This window comes from Spea bombifrons, chromosome 7 (genome assembly GCF_027358695.1).
Source record: "Spea bombifrons isolate aSpeBom1 chromosome 7, aSpeBom1.2.pri, whole genome shotgun sequence".
Taxonomy (NCBI): Eukaryota; Metazoa; Chordata; class Amphibia; order Anura; family Pelobatidae; genus Spea; species Spea bombifrons.
Genome location: NC_071093.1, coordinates 6649650 through 6677153, shown reverse-complemented (window position 1 = coordinate 6677153; position 27504 = coordinate 6649650). Strand labels below are relative to the sequence as shown.

Sequence of the window (27504 nt, the reverse complement as noted above, 5' to 3'; positions counted from 1 at the left end):
TCAGGAGGTGGCTTTACAGACCAACCTATTACAAACCTGCTCCTCAGCCAATCAAATCACGTTTTTTTCAAATTAGCAAGTGGATTGGCTGTCTAATCTCACAGGCCACAATGGGTTAAATGGGGTTAATTAGATTTTTTTTAACCACAGTGTAGCAGACTTAACCCCTCATGGACCAGGACACAAGAATCAAATGTTTGTTACAATTGCATAAATTAACCTGTATAGAACATCATATGAATGTAGAGATTCTTTTCATTAATGCTCATATTTCACATATGGAACCAAAAAAACGGGGACCTTTGATTGATCTACAAGATCAACAGTACATTCATCGTAGTAAGTGTTGTAACAATTCGATCCTCGTGACACCGTCCGATAACCTTTTTTATACTGTTCGAAGGGTTCAGTTGAAGGAACATGATTAACCCCAAAATGCTGTATTCTCCGTAAACCATTACCTCCACTTTTTTACTTAAAATCGGCTAGATTTGGGTTTTGTCTTTTTTTTTATACTGTAAAATGAATGGACGATGTGTAGCAGCACATGGTTTCTTCATTCCATAAATATATAAAATAGGGCTCTATTGTACATCAGACACTGGCGACTCGCTCGTCCCCAGCCTCCGACAGCGTGGCATACGGCTTTGCTGCTATGTAAAGGATAATATGCAGCAGAGACACCGATGCATGGTGTCCGGGGAGCTGAGGAAGGGGATAGCGCTGCTAGGCGGCCGTACCCCAGGGGCTGATTGCATTGCCTATGTAAGAGCAGAGGCCACTTTAGCACCAAGGGACGGGTGCTGGGGTCACTATAGTTGTCGATATGCTCGATACATTACGCTGTGATAAAACGCGTCTGTACATTAGCGGGTTCAGGTAAGCCAGGGATCCAGACTGATGACTGCAGACAGGGCAGGGAGGAAAAGATTCAAACTACACGCGAAGAGATGGCGAAATTATTAACAGCGGATTCACATGCGTAGCGATGGTTCCTGGGGAGAGAGGAGAAAACAGAAATATCATTAAAAATCCCGGGGGAGGGGGGGTTATCCACTTGTACAGGGCTGTCCAACCTGCGGCCCTCCAGCTGTTGCAGGACTACATCTCCCATACTCCCCTATCAGCCACTTGGATAAAAGAGCATTATGGGAGATTTAGTCCTGCAGCAGCTGGAGGGCCGCAGGTTGGACAGCCCTGCACTAGGACTTGTAGGCGCGTTTTGGATGCGTGCAAAACATTTTATTATCGATCACTGGCTTATTTGCACCATAGCTGTATCATCATGCGACCTTTTGGGTGACGTTCCCTGCTCAAACACCTCACTGAGCTCAATATTTATGGCAAAACAAACAAAGTCTGCTTCTTAGACTTTAGACAGAGAGTCTGGTTGGGTGATTAAGACTGAGCCATTCTGGCAGTATGATAAGGAGTCAGGGAGTATGTCTAGTAGATTGGGCTCAGATAACAGAGACAGAACAGATCCAAAAGCTAGGACTTAGTGAAAGGTCTCCGATTTACACAATACAGTCCGCAGTACAAACTTTTCTCCATTTTCCGATTTGCAGTCGCATTATTCCAAAACGCAGATCGCATTTCCATCCATCCAAACGTCACGTTTACACAATATGCCTGCCCTGTACAGGAATCCAGCAGCAAAGGGCTTTATAAGATTCTCAGCAGACCATGGAGAGATTCCATCCCATCCCTGAAAGGGTTTTTGTTAAGGAGAAAAATAGTATCCCCTGCAAGACTGCACTAGAATTTATTCCGCTCCGTCCGTATCGTGGAAACGTGCGGGAACGCGTTATCTAGGATCACCTCTTTGTCACGGTCTGGGGGGTTCACAGGACCACAGCATATTTTAGATCTATCCATCCACATATACACACACATCTACACTACCTAGAAACATCTACAAATGCATAGAGAATTATATATAAAGTGCTGACCGTCCTTCCCAACAAGAGTCCCATCAAGTACATCTGCGACGGAATCAAAAGCCAAGATGACTTATCGCTATGGAAACAGAGCAGGGGGTCTATGTCGGGGACCCTTGATTCACAGACCTCACATGCAACGACAGGTTGGGGTATTGACAAAGCCACGTATTTCACGGGCAAATCGGACATTTCAGAATCACGCCCTTCCGGCTGTTAGTGATAAGGAGTAAATCTGACAGATATGGATTATAAATTTGCGGTCACACCAATTCCATTATTGGTTAATAGTGTTATATGACGGTATTTAAAATCAGCTACAATAGTCATTTACAACATTAACACTGTCTGCGCTGGATTTCTGATACATTTCATTTTAATGGACAAAGTTTGCTTTTCTTTCAAAGCCAAGGAAATTTCTAAGTGACCCCAAACTTTTGAATGGTTGTGTGTATATATTTAGGGAGATTTTTTCAGCATGAGCGCTGGCGATAGGTTCGCGCATGGTGATTGTGTAACTGAGCTAATGAGACGAGCTGCGTGACCGAGACAGACGAATAACGTGACCCTACAGCTCCACCTAGGGGCAGCAAGAAAAAAAACACACTGGAGACCCCCAGCCATAACAGCCATAGTAAAGTAAAGGGGATTCAGGATCCAAGGGGTTACTGGTTATGCGGAGAACAATTTTATGGGGTTAAAATCTTTATTACTCTTAAAATTGTGTGTCTTTTTTGCAGACGGAGCATGAGCGGCTCACAGAGGGGAATATAATGTTATTACCCCATATATCTTATGGAGGAGAAGCAATGTATACATGAATAAGCAACATAACCGATAGAGGAAATTCTTCTATTATAACTTAAGTCAAAAGAACATAAAAAGAAGATTATGTTGCGCACAGATCTTTTTTTGTTGGTCCAAATCATCACTCGACTCACTTGTTTATTTTGCATGGTGATGGTAATAGGAAGAATGCACGGATCCACCTCCGCCTCGAACGGAGTTCACTGCCGTGGGAGAGGATGCCGGGTAATGGCCGGGTCGGATTGGTTTGGCTGGAAAAAAAAACCCAGAGACAACGCTTTACAATCTATCAGCTCCAACCTGTGAGACGTGAAAAACAGTCTACAGACAACAACCTGAATGTACCAATTCTACATATATATTTCCTCCTCACCTGTTGTCTCTGTAAGTCAATTTGTTATGTTGCATACTACATGTTATGTCCTGTCTACCCATTGTACAGCGCTATGGAATTTGATGGTGCCATATAAAACAACAACAATAACAATAATAATAATAATAATAGATCTTTATTCCATAAAAGTAAACCAATTCTGCCGGCATTTAATACTTAATGAGATGCTTATGCAGCTGGGAACCTGAATTTATAGGCTGCTTAATCTGTATTTTATTTTGCATCACGTTGTGTTTAACCCTTTAAGCACCAGGAAGGTTTTAAAAAACAACTAGCACATTAACCATAACTGTAAAACAGCACATAAGACAAAGTAATGAGAATCTCTCACCGATTTGGGCAGAATGTGCCCTCCTTGCCATATTCTTTGCCCTCACAGCCTCTTTGATGCGGTCTACCTCCTGCTGGTATCTCTTGCGGTCGCGCATGGCATTCTCTTTGGCCTCCTTAAGGGCACCCTCCAGGGCCTTAACTCGCTCAGCTGTGGCTCGGAGCCGTTTCTCCAGTTTAGGAAGCTCACAGCGGAGATCTGCGTTATCGCGTACCAGCTGAAATAAAAGTAAGAATTGGGGAGGACTATATCTGCACCTACGAACGAGTATCACACAGATATACACAGTGATCAGATGAAGCTAATGCCGAAAGATGGCTACAGAGCCTTCAGGTGCTCAGAAGCAGCTTCACCACCAGCCAGCTGTCGACTTCCAGAACGTAGACACCTCAATCGATTCTAACACATCATACAGATATCCAAACATACACAGAATGAGTGATAGGGAATATTTTAGAATGGGATGAATGTTTAGCAAAAGAGACCAGCAAGTTATATGGGATCCATCACATAGTATTGTAGAAAGCTTGTTCTTTGGGTTTTTGGCATTAATTTCTGCTAATTTTCTGTAATTGTATGTATTACTCCCAGCAAAACTACATTTTAAGGCAGGGATTTGCTAAACTTGCACTTTAGGAACAATGCTGGAATACTAGTGACATCTAGTGGCGTTTGTGAGCACTGCAGCTTAAAAAGAGGAACTCCGATCCAAATTTGTAAAGGAGTCCTAAAAAGAACAATTATATTGTGGTTTATTGGAGGAGGTAAATAAAGACTGATCCGATAATGGAAGAACACATTGGAAGATAACCAATACCATTTTTATTATTTGAAACAGAAACCACCAACATACCAGGTGTTCTATTTCTTGTGCTTACTACCATCTTAAACTGAGCTCTTGCAAGATAGGTCCAACTCCTGATGTATCTGTATGAATGTATATTTTTGTGTGTGTAAATGGCCCCATTTAAACTACAGCGCTGCCTAGTTTGTTGGCACTTAATAAATAAAAAGATTGTTCAAATCGCAACATTAGATTCAACTCGAGACCACCATGGCTGGGAACTCTGTCTGACCAGGGGTCTCCAGGTTGAAGCCATGCTTCCCTGGGTCAGTTTCTTCTTTCTCACTGAAGGGGAGCCGCTTGTGGTCATGGCCTGCAAACTATCCCCTCTCCCTGCCCAGTTTACACCCACTTAAGTTCTCCGGGGCTAGCGCCATCTATGCAGGAGATCGCTCCTCCAAACGCTGATGTAATGTGAATCGGATGAAATGGAATAGCGATTATAATAGACTCCAATTCAAGGAAACCTGTCTGGGAGGGATATATTACTAAAAACATATCAATAAGGACTTGGAATTGTATAACATATTCTATAACCGACCAGCTCTTAGCACCCAGTTGGAAAGCCGAAGAAAGTATCTATAACTCCATGCATCATATAGGGGTAGTTTTAACTTAAATATGTAACCTTGTGACCTTCCTTTTTGTTCATTGTACCAGAACATCCCAGGTAATTCTCACCTGTTTGTGAACTTTGGTGAGCTGCTCAAGGTTGTTCTCAAGAAAGGATATTTTCTGTTTTTGGGCTGCGCTTCCACCTCCATCATCACTGTCCAGCTCAACGCTCTGTAGGGGAGGAATACAAATAAATAAAATAATCCAGATAAAGGAAAAAGTCACTGCCCATGAGTTACCACCTCGCCCTAGTAAGCTGCTGAGGATTCTGACCTGCAGCTTTGCCGCTGCGTACCCATTACTCAGAGGTTTGATTAAGTCACTTCTACCGAGGGGCAATAAATCTCATCTGCTATCAAACCACATTTTTAAACTTTTATGATGAGGAACGTGTTGCTGTGACAAGCCGTGCATCCCCCGGTCCCACGTGCCCCCTGCCAGCCATGTAATCCTGAAAGTAAAAACTTAGGGTCTTCTCCATGCGCAGAACATACCTTTTTCACTCTAGTTGTGAGATCTTGCACAAAAAGCCTGCGCAGGTTATGGAGAGTCTGGAGTTCCCTGGCCTAGACAGCAAAAGTAACAACGGATCCATAACCATCTCACCAGATAATATTCCGACAGCAGCGATCCGAGTAAAAGGAAACTGTATTATCAGCAATTTAATAGGATTTAACATTTTATAATGAGATTTAACACGTTATCCTATTATAAAAACATTAAAAAAATTGAGGTTAAATTGACTAATAAAAACACCTTCAGCAAACATACCACGGTTTCCTCCAGGCCTTTTAGGTCTTCGCGAGACTGCTCCCGCTTCTCATTAAGCAGCCTAGTAGAAAAAAATATATATATATTTATTGTTTTATATCGCACCACAGTGATAAAAATCATTAGAAAGAAGACATTCCTATACTCTCTTAATATGAAATAATATACGCCGGGGCGGAAACGGTACATTTACCTTATAAAATGAAAAATGTTCATTATTTGTTAATCCCAGCGGGCTCCCCGTTGTAAAGTTCTGTTCGTTGATGTTCTCCAGACACACAGAACATACATAAACATCAAACATAAAACCAAGGGGTACTCACACAAGACTTTCCAGTTCCTTTGCTCTCTGTTGATCTTCCGCCTTTAGCTTCTCGTAATCAGAAGTCAGTTTATCCTTCTGCAGCTGCAGCTTCTGATTCAGACTTTGTGGAAATTGGTGGAAAAATGTTAAAATGAATAATCTCTGGATAATTTACCTCTGAGAGGGGACAGATATTTGTCTTAGCGACCCCAAATCATCCATACTGAAACTTGTTAACCCAACAAACACCCAAAGAACGGAAAACGAAGCCCCTTCGCGTTTTGCTCATCACTCGATCAACACCAATCCGATTCAGTTGAAATACAGGGTGAACCAACTCACCTTCCATCGTCGAACCCACAAGGCATGTAGATATTTTATTCAAAGACAGAACTTACTCTTTGAGATCGTCGATCATCTTCTGTTTCTCCTCAATTTCATCCCTCAGTCGGGAAAGCTGCTTCTGATGAGCCTCCCTGTGACTCTCCATCTGCTGCTCCAGGGTTTTCTTTTTTCCAAAAGATAAAAGCATGAAATCACTACAGAGAGATATCCGGACACAGAGATAAGCCAAGGCCGTTGGGTATAAACGCCTGCGAACACACCGAGCAGAAAGGCGAGCATACGCGGACACAACCCTCGCAGTAAGAACGGGTAACGAGTGCCCAGAAAGGGCTTTTCTCCCCCGTCATCAGCATCCCCAAAATATTTATGGAAAAAAAATTAAATCTGCGATGTACCCAATTTTCAATAATTTACCTTCATTTCTTCAGCGTCTTGAAGTCTGGTCAAATGTTCCTTTTCTTTATCTTTAAAGGAGACTTCATGCATTTTTTCTGTAAAAAGACAAAAAGTACTTTATTTAAAAATGATCTTTAAATCGATATTGGCAGCTGTATCCAGTGACCTCTGTATTGGACAGACCCTCGCCTTTCTTTGAGTGACAGTTCTGTGAATCAGGTCCGCCATCATGTAGACATTTAAACCCAACAATCTCATCGACTACTCAATGCTCCGGGCATTTCTCGTGGCATTAATTGGTTGCAGTTCATGTACATTTTTATTTATATCGATCTAATGTATTTAGCTCTGCAGAGTTCGCAGTATAATTGAGCTTTTCCCATATCCTTTCTGTTATTAATTAAAGTTAATAAGAAAGCTGTTTTGAGTCACAAACACAGGAATTGCTTGCAGGCTGCTTACAAGCAGAATAATCCAGACACGATCTCCGAGGTACAGCGTCCTGTGCTTTGATCTGTGTTGTGAAGCCAACATTACTAAATCCTGGTTTGGACGATGCACAGACCCCCCCCCCCATATATAACACCTATTTACCATTAGGGACCCCCGATTCTCACAGGAGAGATGCCGCCAACAGACTATGGGACAGTGTAAGCGTGCAAGCACGGCCGGCTTTACCCAATGGATCATGTCGTCGGACCCTTTGAATGTATAGACTGTAAGAAGCGCTGCAGGAAATTATATGAATAAAAAAAAAACTGAACTGTGAGTAACTTGAAAGTGGAGGCGAAACGTTTCCGAGGTATACACTTTTTGGGGGATGTGACAGATCCAGCTGATTGTCTGCATCAGAACACACAAACTGGCAGATACCTTGCGCATGGAGTTTGGCCAGCTCCTCATTCAGCGAGTCTTGAGCTTCCTCCAGCTGCCTCCGTCTATGCTCCACATTCTGCATATAATCTGTAAGGGATTTGATCTTTGCTTCATGCTGGCGGAACAGAAATTAATACGTTAGCAATAAGACAAAAATTGCAAGTGCTAATTCTGTTGGGTGAACGGTAAGTTTTGGGTCACTTGTCCCCCGTTTGACGATTCCGCGTGAATTACCTGGGAGCTGAGCAGTTGGCACGCCGCCAGCTCTCTCTCGCTTTCATTGATTTTCCGATTTGCTTCCATCTGCGCGGCTTCCAGTTGTTTACTCCGATTTACTAGCGACTTGACTTCAGATTTCATCTTGCTGATGTACAGACGAGCCATGGTAAACTCTTCCTCGATCACCCCGTTCACATCCGCGAGCTACAACAAGTTTCTCGTTAAATTTTTTAAACTTGCGACACCATGCGCGGTTACGTCCAATAAAGCAACACATTAAAAACCAAGAGCAAAACCCAGCGAGCGCATCGTACGCTAGAGCTTGCAGAGTCAGCCAATTCGACCTTCCGTCTGTTACTGTAACGCAAACTGTAATTAAACCTTTTAAATGACTATCAAGGTCATCAAGATGGCTTAATGGCCGAGTAATTAATGTTTGTGTTTCAAAAAGCACAAATTCAAGAAATCAAGGCTTGGTTCTGGAAGTTTCATCATTGTTGAACTGGTACGCTACAAACTCCTGTATGGAACCCGTATTCTTGGATCAAGTTGTCCTATTTAAACCATATCAGTCCCTTAGGCAGTGTGTGTGTGTGTGTGTGTGTGTGTGTGTGTAATGCTGCAACATTGTTACAATGATGACAACAATAAAGAAATATCACCGTTTTCACGTCGTTGGTTCCAATAATCCCTCCAATCTCTCCAAGGTCCTTGAGCAGCAGGTTCAGAATTTCCGTGGCTCTCTTCTTCTGATGATTACTGAGCTCCTGCAGCTGGTGAAGCTCACGCTGGGTGGCTATCAAACCGGTCTTAAAAAAAAATAAAATAAATGAAAAAGTATTAAGAAATAACCAGTATTAACAACACACAGATCTTAGTCCTTCTAAAACCATTCTTGTCACTGAATTCAATTATTGTCTGATTATTGTAAATTAAAGGTCAAAATTAAGGATGACAAAAGGGAAGCCATCACCTTCAGCCATTAATTTCTATACCAATTTATTCAATCCAAAAGGTATGCAGAATGAGGATATATCTATAGGGAAGGACGGAACCCGGTATCTAGAACAGAGCAACGTACCATCAGGAAGGATACAATGAATTAATGTTAGAGAAAGTTTAGAAACATCTGTTTTTTTTGTCTAAGGCTTTCCAGGTTTCCATGATCATCAATCACACCAACAAAAGGAGGGTGGCCTTTCTGTGGTCTAAACGATTCCACCGCATAAAAACCTTCTACCTTCCTTAATCGAGATTTTATAGTTTTAGGCTATATGGATTCCTCGGAACCCTCTGAAAATCCTTTCCCCAACATCTTAATTTATAGACTGATTCTATATCTATATCGGGTGGATGAGATTTTTAGGATAATGGTCAGGGATACGGCAAGTAAAGCAGCGGAACCAACAGTCAGCAGACAAGAAAGAGACCGGGATGGTAGAGCCATCCACCCCAATCTCAATTTAATTATAAAGAAACAAAGCCTTCTTCTAGAAGTGAACGTTGGTTTGTGCATCATACGTACGATCAGCCATTAAATTCATAACGACGCTCATTCGGCCTCAACGACGCCGGTTCTACCATTTCTAACCACAAACGGTCTCTTTGAAGATAGCGAGACTTATTATCTATAAGCCGACTGCAGGCAGATGACTCATAAAACGAAAGCATTTTGTTCTAGAAACATCCCGAATCCCAAAGCAGCTGCAGAGCTTCATCGTATGAATGCATTATTCTCTGTACTTTTGTGCAGAGATAGCAGGCGTTTGTTCAGCCGAGATGAAGTGAAAATCAGTTTTCAGAAAGCAGAGAGGCTTCCGAGGCGGATTAGAAGAGGAAACGCGGTTTATCATCTGGAGACTCACAACAAAGTCATTCACAGAGGTCATACACTGGATATTCCGGAATTTCAATCTTCTGAAACTCTTTGACCAGACTCTCCAGAGCGAGCAAAAACGTTCCATGTAACAAAATCGAATAAATCTCTTGTAATAGGAAGGTATTAGTGTTGTTTTTTGGCAGTATACTTACCGTTTTTTGGCCAAGTTCATCAGAAAGTTGCTCGTTGGCTTTGGTCTTGTCCTCCACTTCCTGAGATTTCTGGTCATAGTTCACAGCTAGTTCCTCCAAGGCTTGAAGAACTTCCTTCACCTCGTCCTTGGCGGCGTCGTTCTCTATCTGAAGCCGCGTCAGCTCTTCTTGAATCTTCTCATAGTCTCTACGTGTGGACGCCAGGAGCTGGAACGAAGAAGAAGAAATTAGGAGGAATACTAAAGTGTGACACAATGGGGCAGACTAATGGATGCTCAATGGAGGTTTACACATAAAATATGATTCCGGCGCAAAATATTGGTTTTATCACCATTGGAATCATCCAATCATTCATTGCGCCAGCAATAAAACTACTTTTAAAACATTCCACCGGAATCGGTTTTAGAAACCTTTACCCTCGGTCAACTGATTCACACCCCTAACATTATTAATTCTAGAAAGAAACAAAACACAAACAAACAGTTATACCTCTTCCTGATCCAACATTTGTTGTTTCAATTTTTCAGCCATCTGACTATGTTGGTTAATCTCATCATCCTACAAATATTCAAAAGAAGAAATGAAAAATAAAATACACGCAATTGCAATAAATAAATAAAAACATGCTGTAAACTTTACAAAATGTTTACACAAAATGCTGCCATGGAACATATTACATATGTAAAAAAAAACTAAATGTCTCACCGCAGCCATAATTAACTAGGATCCATATTCACCTGCTTTGTGATTTCATTTATGCATTCTGTCACATGATCTCAGAATTATGTTTTTATAAGAAAAAGTTTAATTGATCATTTGATAAACAAAATAGGGAATTACACCTGGAGTTCATTGAGCATAGGTCTAAAATAGTAATATAAAGAATTCAGTTTAACGGGGCCAACATCGCAATATTTACATTAATACATTGTTACATAAATATCATTAAACGAAGGACATATTATATATGAATATACGCAGAAGTGTGATACACGTATCCGCTCTCACTCTCACACTTGCGTCGTTACATTAAACTGCCCCATTTCACCAGAGACCAGAAGCAGTTAATGGCATTTTTTTGTGCAGCTACAAAGTAAGAATTAAGATGTCTTCTTTAATTAGCACTTCTTCTAATGATGTTTAGAAACTATAAATAAAAAGACCTCCTGTCTGCTGAACGCAGAGCGCAACGAAGATCTGGAACCGCTAGAAACGTGCAATTAGTCAACATTATACTTATCTCCCAATAGAAATTGGAAATTACACCCAAAATAATTCACACAGTATCATTAAACCTCCCAAAAAAATAGAGTGAGGTTTTTTTTTTTTTTTTCAGTTTTTTTTTTTAATTTATTTTTTTTGTAACGTCACCCAGAAAATACCATACGATGCAAAACATGCAAGCGATGTCCAACCTTATCATCCAGCTGCCTGTACAGACTGGCGATGTCGTCATCATACTTCTTCTTCTCCTCCGACGAGATGCTGGCGATGGTCTGGGACAGGTTATCGATGACCGGGGTGTTGTCACACGGTTCGAGGGTTTTTTGGTCTTTTGCGCTTATCTGCTCGTCCACGGGAACCGCTTCTCCTGTTATGAAAATGTTAAACGGAATCAATCATTTTTGGAGTAAATTAGCAGTTTTGCAGCCAGGAAATGAGTAAAAACAGGAAGCGTGTTCCTCAACGTCAACGGAGTCCCCCCAACTGACCTCAGCGGGACCTTCTACCCGCATCTCTCAATGGAAGCTCCAGGTAGCCGGAGCCAGAAAGTTCCCAGGTTATGATGGCCACAGACCAGCCATGTAAGTGTAACCAAGCGTAAACACCGGATAAATGCTTAAGTACAGTCCTGCTGCATTAGGCAATAATAGTTAATCCATCATACATTAAATAGCTGATCCATTCTTGGGTCCTGTGGCTTACATCACTGCCGTTAATGCTTTTAGCGGAGCTGACAAAGTAATGATGTCATAATTTACAACATAAGGAGATCCCAAGCAAATTGGGACCATAGAACAGCCATTTTTGACAACCAATCCCTTTTCCCTGTCCTGACAGCCCCAGCACGTGCAGATTAACTTTTGTTAATTGACCCATTTATTACAAGAAGCACAGATATCCCAACGCCTAAAGGGTTAAAAAAATTATTCTTTTTGAAAAATGCTTTTAATTATATATGTATAAATTAAATCTTTAGAAAAGCCAATATAAATTAGAAAAAAAAGTGGTTATGCTTGTGGTTCCAAGAAGCATAAATCTAATGACACAGAACTCCCCTGTCTTTATTCAGGCACGCGTCTCCCAGTATAAGCGGCAACGCAAAATTGCAATAAGCGAGGCCGCCATCGAACCCGTAATCACACGCGGGACTTGTATTCTAGGCAAACCAAAACGGCTTCCAGAAAAGCAGTCGCCATGGCAACTTCCATGCCGCAATCAAAGATACATTCATTATACAACAATCAGCAGAACCCCGTGGGACGAGTCGGAAGAAAAAGCACCAGCATCAGCTGGCAGCATAAAGCTACCTACACATCATTTAAAGAGACTGCTCCCGAAACCTCGGGGGGATTTCCAGCTATTACATTCAGTATGTATCAAAAATACATGATGTATTAGTATACCCTGAGCTAGGAGGGACCCAAGTACTATAGCATACCCTTCTTGGTGCTGTGTTATGATAAGCACGCATGATGTCATAGGCATTATCAAGCGCTATTTGTACAGCGCTGCAGAATAGGATAGCACTATAAAATCCAGTATATAATAATCAGCTTTTTTAGGCAGCAAATAAGAGACAGAAAGGAAAATACAACAGAAAAAAAAAGCAATGTTCCAGATGCCTTTGTAATCTTGGGAACCGGCAGCTTTTGAGGTTTGGCGTGAACTTGCGATTTGATACAGTCCTCGTCAGCAAAGGTTTGTATTATTTTCTTACCGCCTCTCCATCTGCTCAGCTCCATCTCAAGATGCTGGATAATGTTCTTGAGAGATTTGTTTTTCTCCTTCTCCTTTTCGTATTTCTTCTTCCATTCCTCCGCGGTCAGCTCAAGATTCACAGAAACCGTGTTCTTGATGGTCTTCGCTCTATGGGGGGGGGGCAAGAGATACAAGTAACAGTGAAGGAGCTTAGAAAGAGCTGGAGATCGGGATGGCAGTTCTGCCGGTACAGACGCTCACCTCTGCCCAAACATTAGGGTGGACTTTGTTTCGGCTTCATTGAAGATGGATGGAGAACAGCAGATTATAATGGTCGTTCGGCAATTTCCACCCAGGGAATCCTGAAGAATACGGGTCATTTTACTGTCTCTGTAGGGAACGTGGGTTTTCTGCAAAAGATAAAGAAAGAAGAAAAGCACATTTTCAGTTGACCTAATCGGCAGCTCTGTTGGAGGAAGGTATTCTCACATGTTGCATGCGCTAGCTCTCAAAAACGGGAACCAGATTGTTACAGGAATCACAGGGAGAATAGCCAAATAAACAGAGTCACAGCCAGTAGCTTTAGGATTAGATGGCTGTAAAGACCCTAATCCACTTAATGCGCCTCTAACCGCTGTGAAGAAAAGCAGGAGGACCAAGTAAGGTCCATGGCTGACTTATCCACAAAAGTTTGAAGGCCGTGATTCCAATTTGTTGACTTTACTATACATTATGAAGGGCCAAAACTGACATAAGGGCTGAGACCTGACCCCGAGTATTGCATAGTTCAATCAAGGACCGGCTGATATGACATTTTTAGAGGCTCGACCAAACTCTTGCTTTCCAGGAGAAGCTCACCAAGGTTGGAATTTCATAATGTTCAGTTCTCCTACAAATGCTCACTTTAGTGAATAAACTCCAATGCAGAGGAACATACTATACATGTAATAGGTATAGAAGTAAAGCTATATATATTTAAGGACCACCATCATTGTTTGTCTATCGTGGGAGCAAGCACTAGTAGGATTTTTATTACACCTGGTACTAAGATAAGCGAATCTAAGCTAAGATATTAGATAAGCGTAATAAAGAAACAGAAGAGTCTGCATATCCTCAGGTTTCAGTCGGCCTGGCCGATACGCCATTGATTGCGATTGATGTTACAGACAGATGCCGGTGGTGGAGATCTGTACTTACGGTTCCTTCGGCCAGAGCCGAGATTACGTTGCCCAAAGCAGATAAAGACTTATTGATGTTTTTGGCTTCATCCAAAACCGCTCCCTCCGCTCCCGTCTTGCTGACCTGCCAGACAACAACACCAAGCACATCAATCACTTGGGTGACAACAGCCACAATATACATGTTCTAAGTGTATTCAAAAACTGCAATTCATTTGATCCGCTTAGTCAATTTTAACAAATAAAATACAAATAAACCAGAAAAAATGCTGAATAACCAATACACAAACACACTATTTTAACAACGACGACCGTCCCTTTAGCCAAGTTTAACAAGCAAGCCAAACATTTCCCAATTTGTACAGCGTTCTACGTTCTGTATAAAACACACTTTACAAAAAAACAAATTATTCTGATCCCAAAGAAAAAATAAATAAATAAACGGATTACCTTTTCACTTCCGGCTAAATCCACCAAGTAGAGTTTGCCACAAAGCTTCTTCTCCGTTTCCACGTTCTCTTGTTTTATGTTTATTAAGAAAATACTGTGACTTCTGGAGCTGTGCTCATTCATATCTAGAAAGAAAGAAAAACATCATTTAGCGAACCCGATCTCCTTCCCTTCATTCTTACAAAAAGAGCAATGCGTAACTTTAACACTAGGGGAGAGAGAATATTCATTCTAAGAACAGAAAGTCAAGATGGCCGCCCCCGTGGTCTCCACATAAGGTGGATTTATAGCGTATATATCGGTTAATTTAATTGGTAAACATCAATACAGAGGTTTATTTAAAACACAGCACTACGAGATATATAATTTCGGATAAGAAGGACGCTAAGGAGAAGAAATATTTCTCCATGATTTCCTACGACAATAAATTCCCAGCGTATTAAATCCAAAATCCCGCCTCATACTTTTATTAAAAATCTGTATTTACTGCTAATTTCTCTTCTTCTTTTCTCACCAACACTCCCACTGTAAGAGGACCTTAAAGCCCCTGGTCCACCGCGGCGCACATCGCCATGCCCTTCAGACACGGAATCCATTTTGTGAATGACTTACTTGTAACCGCGACGTGTCTGTTGGCTTTGCCCTCATCTATCACATCCATGACTTCTTCTGGACTGGATACAAACCTTTCCGTGCAACCCTAAATATACATAAGAACAGCAAATCTCAGCGATCGCCCAACCTACATACAAGAGAGGGTTACTTTCTTCTGATCGACATTGGTGGGACCTCCAACCCACGTCCCTCAACGGGGCTCCGGGAAGCCGGATACAGAAAGTTCCCAGGTATACTAATCAGACACATGAATTAATCTTCATAAATTGGCAATATTATTGGTTGATTTAGAACTGTACGGAAGGAGACGTTGTGAAGGAGATACGGCCGCCAGCGGGGATGGAGCACGAAGTCAAAAGTAAAAAGTAGCAATCAACTAATTATTCCCAAAAACCAAAATATGCCTTGGTGGCAATGTGGTCAAAATTGCATTTTAACAGTAAAAGATCACAAATTTTCTAGAAATCCAATAAAAAAAGTGCAAACCTACTGTACCTTTACATAAGGAACTCTGTTTTTATCTTCATGTACGGCAAGATTGGTCTTAGACACTTAAAAAGCGAGAGAGGGGAAAAAGTATTAGGAATGCCATAGAAATAATTAAAAAGAATTAGATTTTACATTAATGGAGCTCAACAGATCGAGGCTAAATAATAATAAATCAAATTAAATTAATAATAAATAATTCATGAGCAGATTTTTAACAAAAAAAAAGCTTGCACAGTTTAAGTGCAAAATGATTTATTTTGAGAAATCTGATGAAACATTATTATTATAGTTGTTGATCTAAGTTAAGGCTTGTAAAAATGTATTTTCTAATATTTTAAAGGGTATGATCATGTATTGAAGTGATTGGTGAAGTATTCAGACAAAAAAAAAAAAAAAATTAAATCCTTGGGTCATTACCATCGAGTAAGTCTCTAATTTTATCCAAGTAAATTTCAAAATAGGAAACCTAGAAGAAGAAAAAAAAGTCATTAAAAAAAAAAAAAACGCATAGTACTACTGCCCCTAACGGCCAGTAGGGGGGTCAGCGATGGACCACCTTGCCATGAAGGAGTCTATGCATCAAAGCCAGCATAGCTGATGTGCAACTGTGGGGTAACTAGCAATTATTTTTAAACACATATTATATATATATATATATATATATATATATATATATATATATATATATATATATCCAAAGCAAAATGGGCACTCACGGGTCTTTGTAGCAAAGCGCATTAAGCACTAGTTTATTTCAATCAGCACGGCCAACGTTTCGGACCACCTCCGGTCCTTTCTCAAGACCTATATATACACACATGTCCTGCAAAGTACCCTAGCCAACACAGTGGTCTCTTTTCTATCTGTCCCTTTTGCGGTGGGGAGCACCAGGATAGGACATGATGTCCCGGCACAGAAGGCATGCAGGACCCTGAGGCAGATCCCGGGGCAGCTGGGGGGTTACCCCGGGGCAGCTGGGGGGTTACCCCGGGGCAAGCTTACTGCATCTATACATGGCATGATCCCGCCAGGTCTGATTCACATACAAAGTCATATAACAGTATTTTCTGTGCAATTTAATATATATATATATATATATATATATATATATATATATATATATATATATATATATATATATATTATATAAAGAAACCCCATTAAAATTTAACAAGAAAAAAAAAAGGATCCGTTTATACTTTAAACATAAACTAGAAAGAATTACAAGTGTAACGCGGTAACTATTTACCATCAAACATCAATATTTAAATGACAGTATCTGCCATAAACCAGCAGCGACGGGTTTATAATCCCGGGAAACCAGTCGCCGTCCAGCTGCCATTCTTAGTAGGTCAAGTTTTAATATCCTGTCTAATCTAATGCATTTTTAATCTATTGTAGTCGAAAAAATTTATAGGCTTTTAAAAAGTAAAAAAAAAAAAAAAAAAAAAAAAAATACAGGGATAAGAAATCAAGAAGAACAAATCTCTAAATCGTAAGCTCAACAGTACATTTCCACCTGCCTTTTTTTTGTCTTTATGCATTTAAAACTTCTAACTTTTTCTAAATATTTTCACGATACCGTGCCAAAATCCCCTTATCTCGCCCTCATTCACCTTAATGTGGAACTCGAGGTTTTCATCCATGGAATAAATGTGATCAAAGATGTCGTGCGCAATTCTTGGAATGATGCCCATCATCTGAGGGTCGTGCAGCTTTCCCTGGGGGGTGGAAACAAAATAGCGATAGAGGAGATACATCTGGCTATGTTCTGGCACTTATAGGATACATCATTAACCTGGCAACAGAGAACAAACCACAAACAAAATAAACCGGCCAAATTAAAACATTACACGCGCATCACGCCTTTCATGAAGAAGCCTCATTGGTGAAACGCATCGGGTTTCTGTACCAGAAGAGTTTATAATATTGGTAGCACTCTACGCTCATTTGTACATTTGATATTTTTATGTTATCTACATTTTATTATATATATTATAATTCTTTTAAAATGTATTTGGTTTTTAATGCAGACTAGCTATATCTATATCTGATAGCGCCCACACCAATTTATTCTATTTACGATTGGGAACTGCTCGTTGCAATCTGCTATTTCTTTCTTCTATCTGTCTTCTTCTCTTATCTGTTACTTATCTACTCTCTCTACCAGCGCAGACTTAAAGAGAATTCTTCAGTTCTGTTATTTACGCAGCCACCATCCCTAATCCGTGCATCACAGCTCAGTGGGTTTAAGAAGAAGCGGGGACAAAAAAAAACAAAACAAAAATTTTTATTTAAGATTCCGCAAAATGCGTGGGAAGAAGAAGAAAAAAAAACCCAACAATACTATGTGTGCATTACGCAACCGGCAGCTTTATGGATACATAATTTATCATCATATATTTTTTTTTCCGTTTGCCTCGCTGGCTTTGTGGTGGATAATCAGAATTTGTACTCCAAGGGAAAAACTTATGATCCGACGGAACCGTAAATCCTTGTTTATATTTAAAAATAAAAATGGGGAAAAAAATCTCATTAAATATTTAACTATTTTTATGACATGACTTTTATAGAGAGGCAGCAGATTCTGCGGCTCAAAGCAGTCTTACAATACAGAGACAACGCGGTCTTTAAGGACATCTTCATGGCGAGTAAAAAGGGATACTAGGTCAGGGTCTATGCATTCATAACCCGGCCAATGGATCCACCAATGGATCCACCAACCACAACATCTTTGTTTTACTCCCTTCCTGATGAAGGATAGAGGTGGAAATTGAGATAGGGGGTAGAGAAGGGTAGAAACAGAGGGATGGAGAAGAGGGTCCCACGGCTTGGTAAAAGAGCTGGTAAAATGGACAAAGGTAGAAAGAACATCACACAAAGCGAACTCATCAACCACACTGTAGGTACTTGTAAGGAGCTTTTTGTTATGTCCCTCAAACATTTAACAAACACCGATCAGTCCCTGAAGAGGAGCAAATGGTCCATCAGGTGGACAACGGTCCCAATCTATGAAGGCTACAATATTTACCCCACTAAAACGCAAGTCAAAGTTTACAGCAACAGCCATAAAGTGTGACCTGGGGGGATCTTAGCATGGAGACAAGTTACCAGAAACCAAATGTGTTAAGGGGGAGACCCTGCAAGGAGCAATTATTACCTCCATCGTGTGCGTTTTCCCTGAAGATGTCTGTCCATAAGCAAAGATGGTTCCATTGTAGCCGTCCAAAACATCTACAATAAACAGAAGTAAAGCAGAGCCCTCAGATACATTAACAGCGTCCAGAGAAGGCTTTAAATCACCGCAGTCCCACTGATTCAGCTCCTTGGTAAGCAATATAGACATGGAAAATTACATGGGTCTCGCCAAACCTGGGGCACTTAGTGACGCAGCGTCAGGCTGAGTAATTTATGGCTGTACAGAGGGACGGAATCCCCAATACTTGCTTCGTTTTAGAATTACTTAGAATCTACTTAGAACATGTTGAATACTCTTGATGCCCTGATGAATCGCATAAGAGGAAAAGAGATCATAGATCTATTGCAAATAACAAATCATTCCAGTCCCGTAAGTACAAGTTTGTGGGTTTGTCAAGATGACAAAAACACAAACGTTACACATTCTAGGTGACCCCACTAAGGTTACGCCCCATTGTCAACGTAAACCAATCAAAACGCTGTACGAAAAAATACTTTAACTATGGGTGGAGGTGCAATAAACCTCTACAGTGTCCTCTAGATAAAAACTGGCTCCTATGACAAGTGGGTGGAGCTATAGTAAGCCACACCTACATTATCCTGTAAGAATAACCACATCCCAGCAGAACCCCATGCTTGAACACAGGTGACGATTCAGGACGTTTAAGGACTGTTATTAGAACCCTAAGGGTTTGTGGCTCACTAAAGGAGAATGCTTGTGATGGCCAACTGTCTCCGAAGAGCTCCAGGGTCAGTTTAGGACATTCTCAGGTATAGGAATGGCACCTGGATACAATTCCCTGCGTGAACACAACCTACGCAGTTCAAGATTTTGTTTGTTTTGGGGTTTTTGGAATTCTTCATAAAATGCCAGAGTCGGTTAAATCCCTGCTTTGAGCTTATTATAATTTACCATTCTACACCCCCCCACACAGGAAAACACAAAAGAAAACCCAAGGCTCCTCCATTGATCGAACTGTAATAGATTCAAAGCGGCAAATGGCCAACAGGCTTTAGAGATCTCCGTCATCTCCTTAGCATGGAGCTCCGGTAACCATGGCGTTCATTTCCCCGGAGCTCATCAGGAGGGGGTGTCAGGAAGCACCAAATATTCCATTACGGCAGACAAGCAGAAGACACGCAGCATCTCACATTTTTGGCTTGTAGGTGCATCGAATGGCATACATTTCTGCTTCTAGTATTTCACATTATTATAAAAAAATATTATTATTATAAAAGCTAAAAAATATCACACGAGTACGAAAAGGGAACGAATAGATATAAAGAGGATAACTATGTTGATAACTAGATGGGCATCCCTTCAAAAAGACATCTTAACGCGGAGTTTCTGATGGTTTTACCTTTGACGATCTGCTTGGCGCAGGCGCTGTACACTTGATCCTGGGAGGTGTTGGGAGAAAACACTTTATCAAACACGTAAGGCTTCCCCTGCTGTAAGAAAAAAAAGAACAGGAGGGCGTCAAGAATCAGGAAAACTCAGAGGTTCAGATAATTTACTAAATAAAAAAGGTCACACATTCACGGAAAAACGCGACGACGCTGGGAGACCTCAAAAGGAACAGGAAGACACTGTGATGGAGGTGGCCAAAAAGGGACAACACGAGGTGCACAAGGTGCAGTAAGGTGCTATCTAACCCTTAGGAGATGTTACAGAATATAAAACATAACACTGTGATCGTATAACAAATTCTTAAACCAAGAATGTCAGGGACCAGACCGTTTTATGAGGTTGAGGATCTCCTTAATGATGAGAACTACCCTTCTTCCAGTGTATCCTTCAGCACGGTTCTAATAGAACAGCCCTTACCCCAACATTCTTATACCACGAGGAGCGATCTTATCTAATAAAAGGGTAGATTTCCCCACTTAGGAGATGGTATTATATATGTTTAGCATCATTAAAGTTGTAGTGTTAGGAGTACCCGCTGCCCCAAGTCCGAGGGGTTGGGAAAAGTTCTAAAGGGTAAAGGAACACACCAGGGCCGCCATCAGAATGTGCGTGGCACAGGCAGGTAGGGTGGTCTCTAGGTGAAGCATGGGATAAGACATTGTATTCAAAGTCTCACTATATATTATACAGGGGCAGCTTGGCCCTCCCTGCCCTAACCTATAGCAAAGGTGACCCCTGCCAACTCTTAATCTGGTAAATAAACCCCCCCCCCCCGCATGGTACTCCTACGTCGCTGTATCCAGTATAAGTTTTAAAACCCTATTTGTATATATTTATCATTTGGTCAGAAGGTTTAACCCCCCTATTTAATATCACTCTTCATTACTGGACACCTCTAGTATTATTAAATGGCATCTCCTCAGATGTACCCCAATACTCCAACGCCTTGTGTGGGGTGGGTTTGTAGATGTGACTTTAACAGAGAGCAGCGCGGCCAGAGCCGGAATGTTCCCATTGTATCGTGATAAGCCTGAGCTAATATGGAGACAAAAGCATTGAAAGGGATTGCAGGGGACGGGGAAACACTGAATGGGACCCGCTGGTCAGAAATGTTCATTCCCATTGTTTGCTCGCATTGCCCTGCTAAACTTACAAGAAATGTATTTAAACAGAGACGTTGTCACAGTACCCAAATATCAGAGACTATTGAATTAATTGAGCTATGTTCTACCACCATAGCTACCAACTGTCCCTTGGTAAGGACAGTCTCCCTTTGGGAAACAAATGCCCCCTTGCCCATCTTTTCTAGGAGCTCAGAACCTTTGCTGATTGTGAGTGTACCCCAATGTTCTACAGCCCTAAAAACTTTGCTGGTCTTCTAAACTTCCTTACCCTGTGACCCGTTGGCCGATATTTATGTAGCCAGGTTATAAAGAAAGTCTTGGTAACGGCCCATCCAGAGCGCCATGTCTAACCACACACCCTAAAAGCAGAGAGTTCAGAAAGACGCACACTTCTCAAAGGCATGGTGTCAAGATGTGTTTTACTTTGTTCAGTTTGGAGAAGGCAGCACATTAGAATTAACCGCAAAGGAACAAAAAGGGACTAAGTACCGAGGATGATCCCCGAGATGGGGCACAGATGACCATTTGGTCAATAAGGAAAAATAACCCATCCTGAGTATCCTTACTCACTACAGGAGTTCCAAACTGCATCTGGAAGCAACATCAGCACAAGCCCTGTGTGTCGGGAGCTTCATGAAATGGGTTTCCAACACGAGCAGCTGCACACAAGCCGAAGATCGCAATGCGCAATCCTAAGCGTCGGCTGGAGTGGAGTAAAGCCACCGCCGCTGGACTCTGGAGCAGAGGAAACTCTGGAGTGCTGAATCTCGCTTCAATATCTGGAAGTCTGATGGATGAATCTGGGAATGCACAGTGCCTGCTGCAAAGTTTGGTGGGTGAGGGATAATGAACGGTCTGGGGCTGTTTGGGGTTTGGGCCCCTTAGTTCCAGTGAACGGAAAGCTTAACGCTTCAGTATACCAGGACATTTTGGACAATGCTCTGCTTCCCAACTTTGCGGGAACAGTTTGGGGAAGACCCTGTTCTATTTCAGCATGACTGTGCCCCAGCACACAAAGCAAGGTCCATAAAGACATGGTTGGATGAGTTTGGGGTGGAAGAACTTGACCGGCTGCACAGAACCCTGACCTCAACCCCATCAGACACCTCTGGGATGAACTGGAATGGAGATTGCAGGATCAGTTACTTTCCCACAGAGCCTCCCGTGGATCTGCTCTCATATATAAACCCAGAACATGAGAATGCCCCTGGGGAGAACCGAGGGGTTTCCTTCAGCCTTTAGAATCCGGAGTAATAAATACTATTTATTGACAAGTAACAATGGTTTTCATCAGTTGGTGACGTAATAAGAGCCTCTCTGTTTATTTCTAACCTATTATGGGATTTTAGACTCATTTTTAAATTCGACAAACCAACTATTTAAAACCAGAACTTAATTTCACACGTCGCTTCAGCCAAACCTGGCTAAGGGTCATGAGAGTTATAGTTTTCGATACAGGAAATTTGTAAGGTTCTATACATTATAATGGCCTCTCTGCATATGCTGTCTAGGGCACTCTAGCTACTGCCTCCATGACTTTCTTGGCCAAGGGTGATTAGAGTTTTTCCATCAAAACCAGGAGATTTGAGGGTTTTGTAAGCTTGACAGAGAAGCAGATGCCTTATGAAAAATGCAGATTGCCAGCTCTGCAGCCTTGGCAGAGGGTGACAGAAAATGATGGGAGTTGTGATCCATACCATGTATTTTAGACTAAATAGGGGAAAACAAGGGGACAAGCAAGTCACTCTCCGCACATATATACATAGAGCAGGGCATTAAGATAGTTTACATGAGTTTTTTGCTGGGGTAAATAAATATTATGATCTGATTGTCTGCTCGCCTCCAAATGAGGTTCTGGCAGGAACAGGAATCAAAGACCAAAATATTTGGCCGTTTTGGGTAACTGTGTAAATCGCTTAAATGGTCATTTCAAGTGTGATCCATACAAGCAATTTTAAGCACCGCTGTAGAACATAAAGCTGGTTTTGGGTGGCAGGAGCACTTTGGCTTTTGTGATTGACAAGTGACCTCTCGCTGTGAACCAAATCGTTTTGGGACGCCTGGCCCTCATCCCAGAACAGGCTCTCCTCCTCCTCCTCTCCAAGGCAACCATGGACATGTCAATCAGCTGGTCCTCTGCAGAATCCCCATTGCACATGTGCAGAATCCTGATGACATCATCGTTATGAATGCTGAGGAGGCTGCACCAGCGCAGAAGCAACCAGAACATATCCCCATCGGCCAGGAAAATAAACACTTTGGATCCAGACACCTGCATTAGGTGGGCATCCCCGCCGAGTGGCGCCTGCTCCGCCATCCAGTCCCACACAAGGCAAACATAGTGCCACATCTACCCATAGCCTAGCTTCCAAACATTCAGGAACAAAGGCAATGCAGCCGCAGGTACCAAACCGATTGCTGCTGTCTGATTCCTGATTTAACCCCCGCAGAGCCAGCTGGGCCTGATGCTGTGACCACGTGGCACATCTCGGTTCTTGGCATCTCTAGATAACAGCTGATTTGATTAAACTCCAAATGTAGTTAATGAGAGTTTAACCCTCTAATCATTTCTTAAGTCCTTCACCAAAAGAAGATATTTGCACAACCCTTAAAGGTGCCATGGGGGGGATGCACAATGCATTTTGTTGCACAATCCTTTGGCTTTTGTTGGGTGAAAAGCTTGTTAGCCTCAGGATTAAGCTACATATTTCAGAAGTGAAGATTTCCTTCCCATTAACCCTTTGTCAGCACAATAAGCGTTGTCCTTGGATGCAATAAATTCAAAATAAAACATAGATTTAATAGATTGCCGATCAAATCCATCAACCTGGATACCAGTATATATTTAACCCTTTCATTATATTGAAAATGGGATGTTTTAGTAAGGGTTAAATGGTGCTTTTCAGCATTTTAAAGGGAATGCAGGTGAATAGAAAATCCTGTATTGTAAACAGGTTAATTTCGCTCATTGTCTGGGCTATTTTTTTTTTATTGTCTGGTTAAACAGCAGGTTTCTCAGGGATGCCATTCATTCAATGCAATTGGGGACCATTGATGTATATGAAGTTTGTGATGGGATCACCTATTTTGTTTTTTAAAAATTTAATGAATTTCTCAGTTTTAGACCAAAAGCCCACAGGGAATCCACACCCAGCAACTGCAAGGAAAGCCTTAATTGCAAAGGGTGTGTGTGTGTGTGTGTTAAAGCCTGTCTCTGACCCTTAATGGGCTAATACAGGAAAAATAAGCCTCATACACCCCATTTTTGCTTGATCAGGGTAAAAATACAATGGAGCCTATCCCTTCCACCTGGTTTTGCCCTTCTAACACCAACGACCAGACCCAGTGCAGACATCATACAGGGGAAAACCTATTTGATCACAATTATCCATGCTCTAAAGTCTATGAATTGCAGAGGGCATCTAGACAGACACTCTTACCCCATGATGTGCATCTGATGCACAATGGTGGCTCAAAATTGCATGATAGATTGTGTGTATGGGCTTGGGGTGGCCAATCTTGTAAAAATAAAGGGATGCCCTTCCTTGTACTTACCCCAATCACTGTGGTGTCATCACCTTTGAATACAGGGATGAACTTGTCCCCTCTTTGAATTTCTGCTCCATTCAGTGGCCTGAACCTGCACATCACTTTGATGCTGCATTCTGCTGGGTCTGCCATGATTCCTGTGGGGGTCAACTAAGCAGCAATGTATGGCTTCCAATCTGATGCATAAATATCAATCCAGAGCTGGAACAGCAGATCTCCACCTTCAGCAGATCATCTCATTCCCAATCCAGCATCTGCTCAGGGGTTGCAGGAGCCCAGCCCCATGTATTAGATATGGCAGGTGCAGGGTGAGGATGTAGCAGAGACAAAACGATGGAATGTCTTCCACCCTATCAGTTCCTGACCCTGTCTGCAAGATCTGCCATCCTGCACCAGCAGCAGCCACCTTCTCCCCGGTACAGGGCTTTGTCACTTCTCTGCATCCCCCCTCCCAGCCCCTCCTAGTACACGTTCTGCAGCGTAGGGAGCCCAGAGCATGCTGGGAGTTGTAGTTTGGTGGAGAATCCTGATGATCCTCATCAGCCCCCCCATCACCTGCTCTAAGCCTGACACAGCTCTGATGTGGAGTTACTTACAATCGCTACAATGTTGCAATATTTAGATACATTAAAGCACATGTGATACAATGTGAGTCTGGTCCAAATAAACTTATCAACTACAGCAGCTGATGGAATGGTCCAATAAGCAGGAACATTCCACCGGTGGCTAAGCTGACACCACCTTCAAATACACTCCAGAATACAGAATCGCTTTTTATTTATGACCCCCATAGATCAAGTTGGCACCTCCTATTTATTTTATTTCAGGATACCTCTATGGCCATCACAATTAATCCCAAATCTCTTTACTTTGTTTATTGTGCTCTGTGTACAGTTATTTCTAGCACTTTGGTAAATGTTTATTATTATTATTGTTATTACTTTATTTTATTTACTTGTTTTAAAATAATATATATATATATGTATATATATAAAACATTTTACAGCATACAAATTGATGCATGCAGTCTATCTGTCAGATTCTCTTCCTTTATTGGAAAATAAAAACACAAAACGTTGGGATCCATTTGGTATGGATTCAATTCATTTACAGGAGTTAATAAAAGCCGGAAGCATACTTTAGTATGCTTCCTTCACCTGCACTGTAGCACTTCTATTGAAGCTGGGGGGATGAAATGTTGCAGTTAACAATCATTCTTGTGCTTCACTGGCACCAGCCTGACTTGTGGCCACATTACCCGATATAAAATGTTCCTGTGTACTAGAGGAGGTGGGGGGGGGGGGGGCAATATATGTGCCTGGGAAGTTTTATTATTATTATTAATTTATGTACCTCTATGTTACTCCCCAGTGCTGTACAACAGGCAAATCACAAGGTAATACATCACAATGTGGTTTTACAGAAACAATTCTGGGTGTGTGAATAATTTGGGCTTTGAATTTCTCATTGTTTTTATGCTGCATAAGAATATCCGTTGGGACACCAACTGGTTTCTGCAGAGAGCAGCAATGCAGCACAACCAGCAATGATAGTACATTATTATTTATTAGGGTTTTTTTTACCTATGTTTAATGGATTATAGTGTTTCAGATATGATTTTCTATGTCACGCATGCAGTACGAACCATAAGTGGATTAGTTTATTTCAGTGCTGGTCTGACTCACTGGTTGAGTAAGAGGTTGAAACCAGTTAATAATCTCAGCACACGCTGCTGTTTTCCAGTGAAAGGTAAACGATGGCTCCAGAGAAGTTACTGAGCTAGATGCTAGCTACTCGTCATATAAATCCATGAATAATGCCTTAACTTTATTGGTGCCAGATTGATGTGAAATGTGATCTTTTAAGATATACGGTGATATTGAAAGAGGTTTTCATTAAGAGGTAAGACCTGGCCTGGCCTGGTCATCTGCTACAACGGGCAAATACCTGGGGGGGGGGGGGTCACTGGCTGACAGCATCACACACGTTTTGCCCCTCCAGCAGCAGATCGGGTGCTGCATGCTAAATGTCTGGCCCAATGACACCTACCATTTAGCTGTATTGAAGCTTGCACTGCAGACTTTTAGTGTTGACCACATTTATTCAGCATTAAAACATGCCATTTATTAACCGCAGGCCTGACTTCACAAAGAAAACAATTTATTGAAAAAGGTGTCAAATAAAAAAAACATTAACTTGGAATAAGCAAAGAACGGTTAACTTTATTCTCTGAAATAATGTATTTAACACAAGGCAAAAGTGTTACCTTAGGGGCACCTTCAACCCCTGCCTTGGTCTGTAGGTGGATGTTTGCTCAGCCTCTAGCACAAACATCTCCACAATGAGCCATTAACTACGCTACCCTCTGGTCACTTATGGAGTCTTCCAATACATGTTAATTCATGGAAATTGATTTTTGCAAAGCTCCAAGGAATTTAACTGCTGCCGCCACCACCACACGGGATGAAACCTGCAGCTATTCAGGTCATGCAAATCCAACCGGGACCTCACTTGTGTCCAGTTTAGCCTTTCATCTGAAATGTAGAATTTGACAGCAGATAAGAATCAGCCCATCTGTCCATTTTTCCTAACGTAAGACTCACATCTTAATCAGTCCTTCAATTCCCTTATTGTATTAGCCTCTGTCACTGCTGATGGGAGGCAGTTCCACTAATCTAATGCCCTCAGTAAAGTA

General features: G+C 41.6%; 1 protein-coding gene across 1 annotated transcript; it reads right to left on the bottom strand.

The window, feature by feature from the left end:
- Window positions 1-515: 515 nt before the first annotated feature.
- KIF5C (kinesin family member 5C) lies at window positions 516-25100 on the bottom strand. Its single transcript, XM_053471339.1, has 26 exons — window positions 24816-25100; window positions 20087-20177; window positions 18688-18761; window positions 17144-17248; window positions 15945-15993; window positions 15534-15589; window positions 15036-15123; window positions 14424-14548; window positions 13993-14097; window positions 13057-13205; window positions 12815-12963; window positions 11289-11464; window positions 10363-10431; window positions 9874-10080; window positions 8505-8651; window positions 7858-8046; window positions 7621-7738; window positions 6766-6842; window positions 6405-6514; window positions 6026-6127; window positions 5703-5763; window positions 5426-5497; window positions 4998-5102; window positions 3473-3689; window positions 2882-2998; window positions 516-995 (listed from the first exon to the last, which is right to left on the bottom strand). The coding sequence occupies exons 1-25, from the start codon at window positions 24939-24941 to the stop codon at window positions 2886-2888; spliced, it is 2880 nt and encodes a 959-aa protein (XP_053327314.1). The 5' UTR covers window positions 24942-25100; the 3' UTR covers window positions 516-995; window positions 2882-2885.
- Window positions 25101-27504: the final 2404 nt, after the last annotated feature.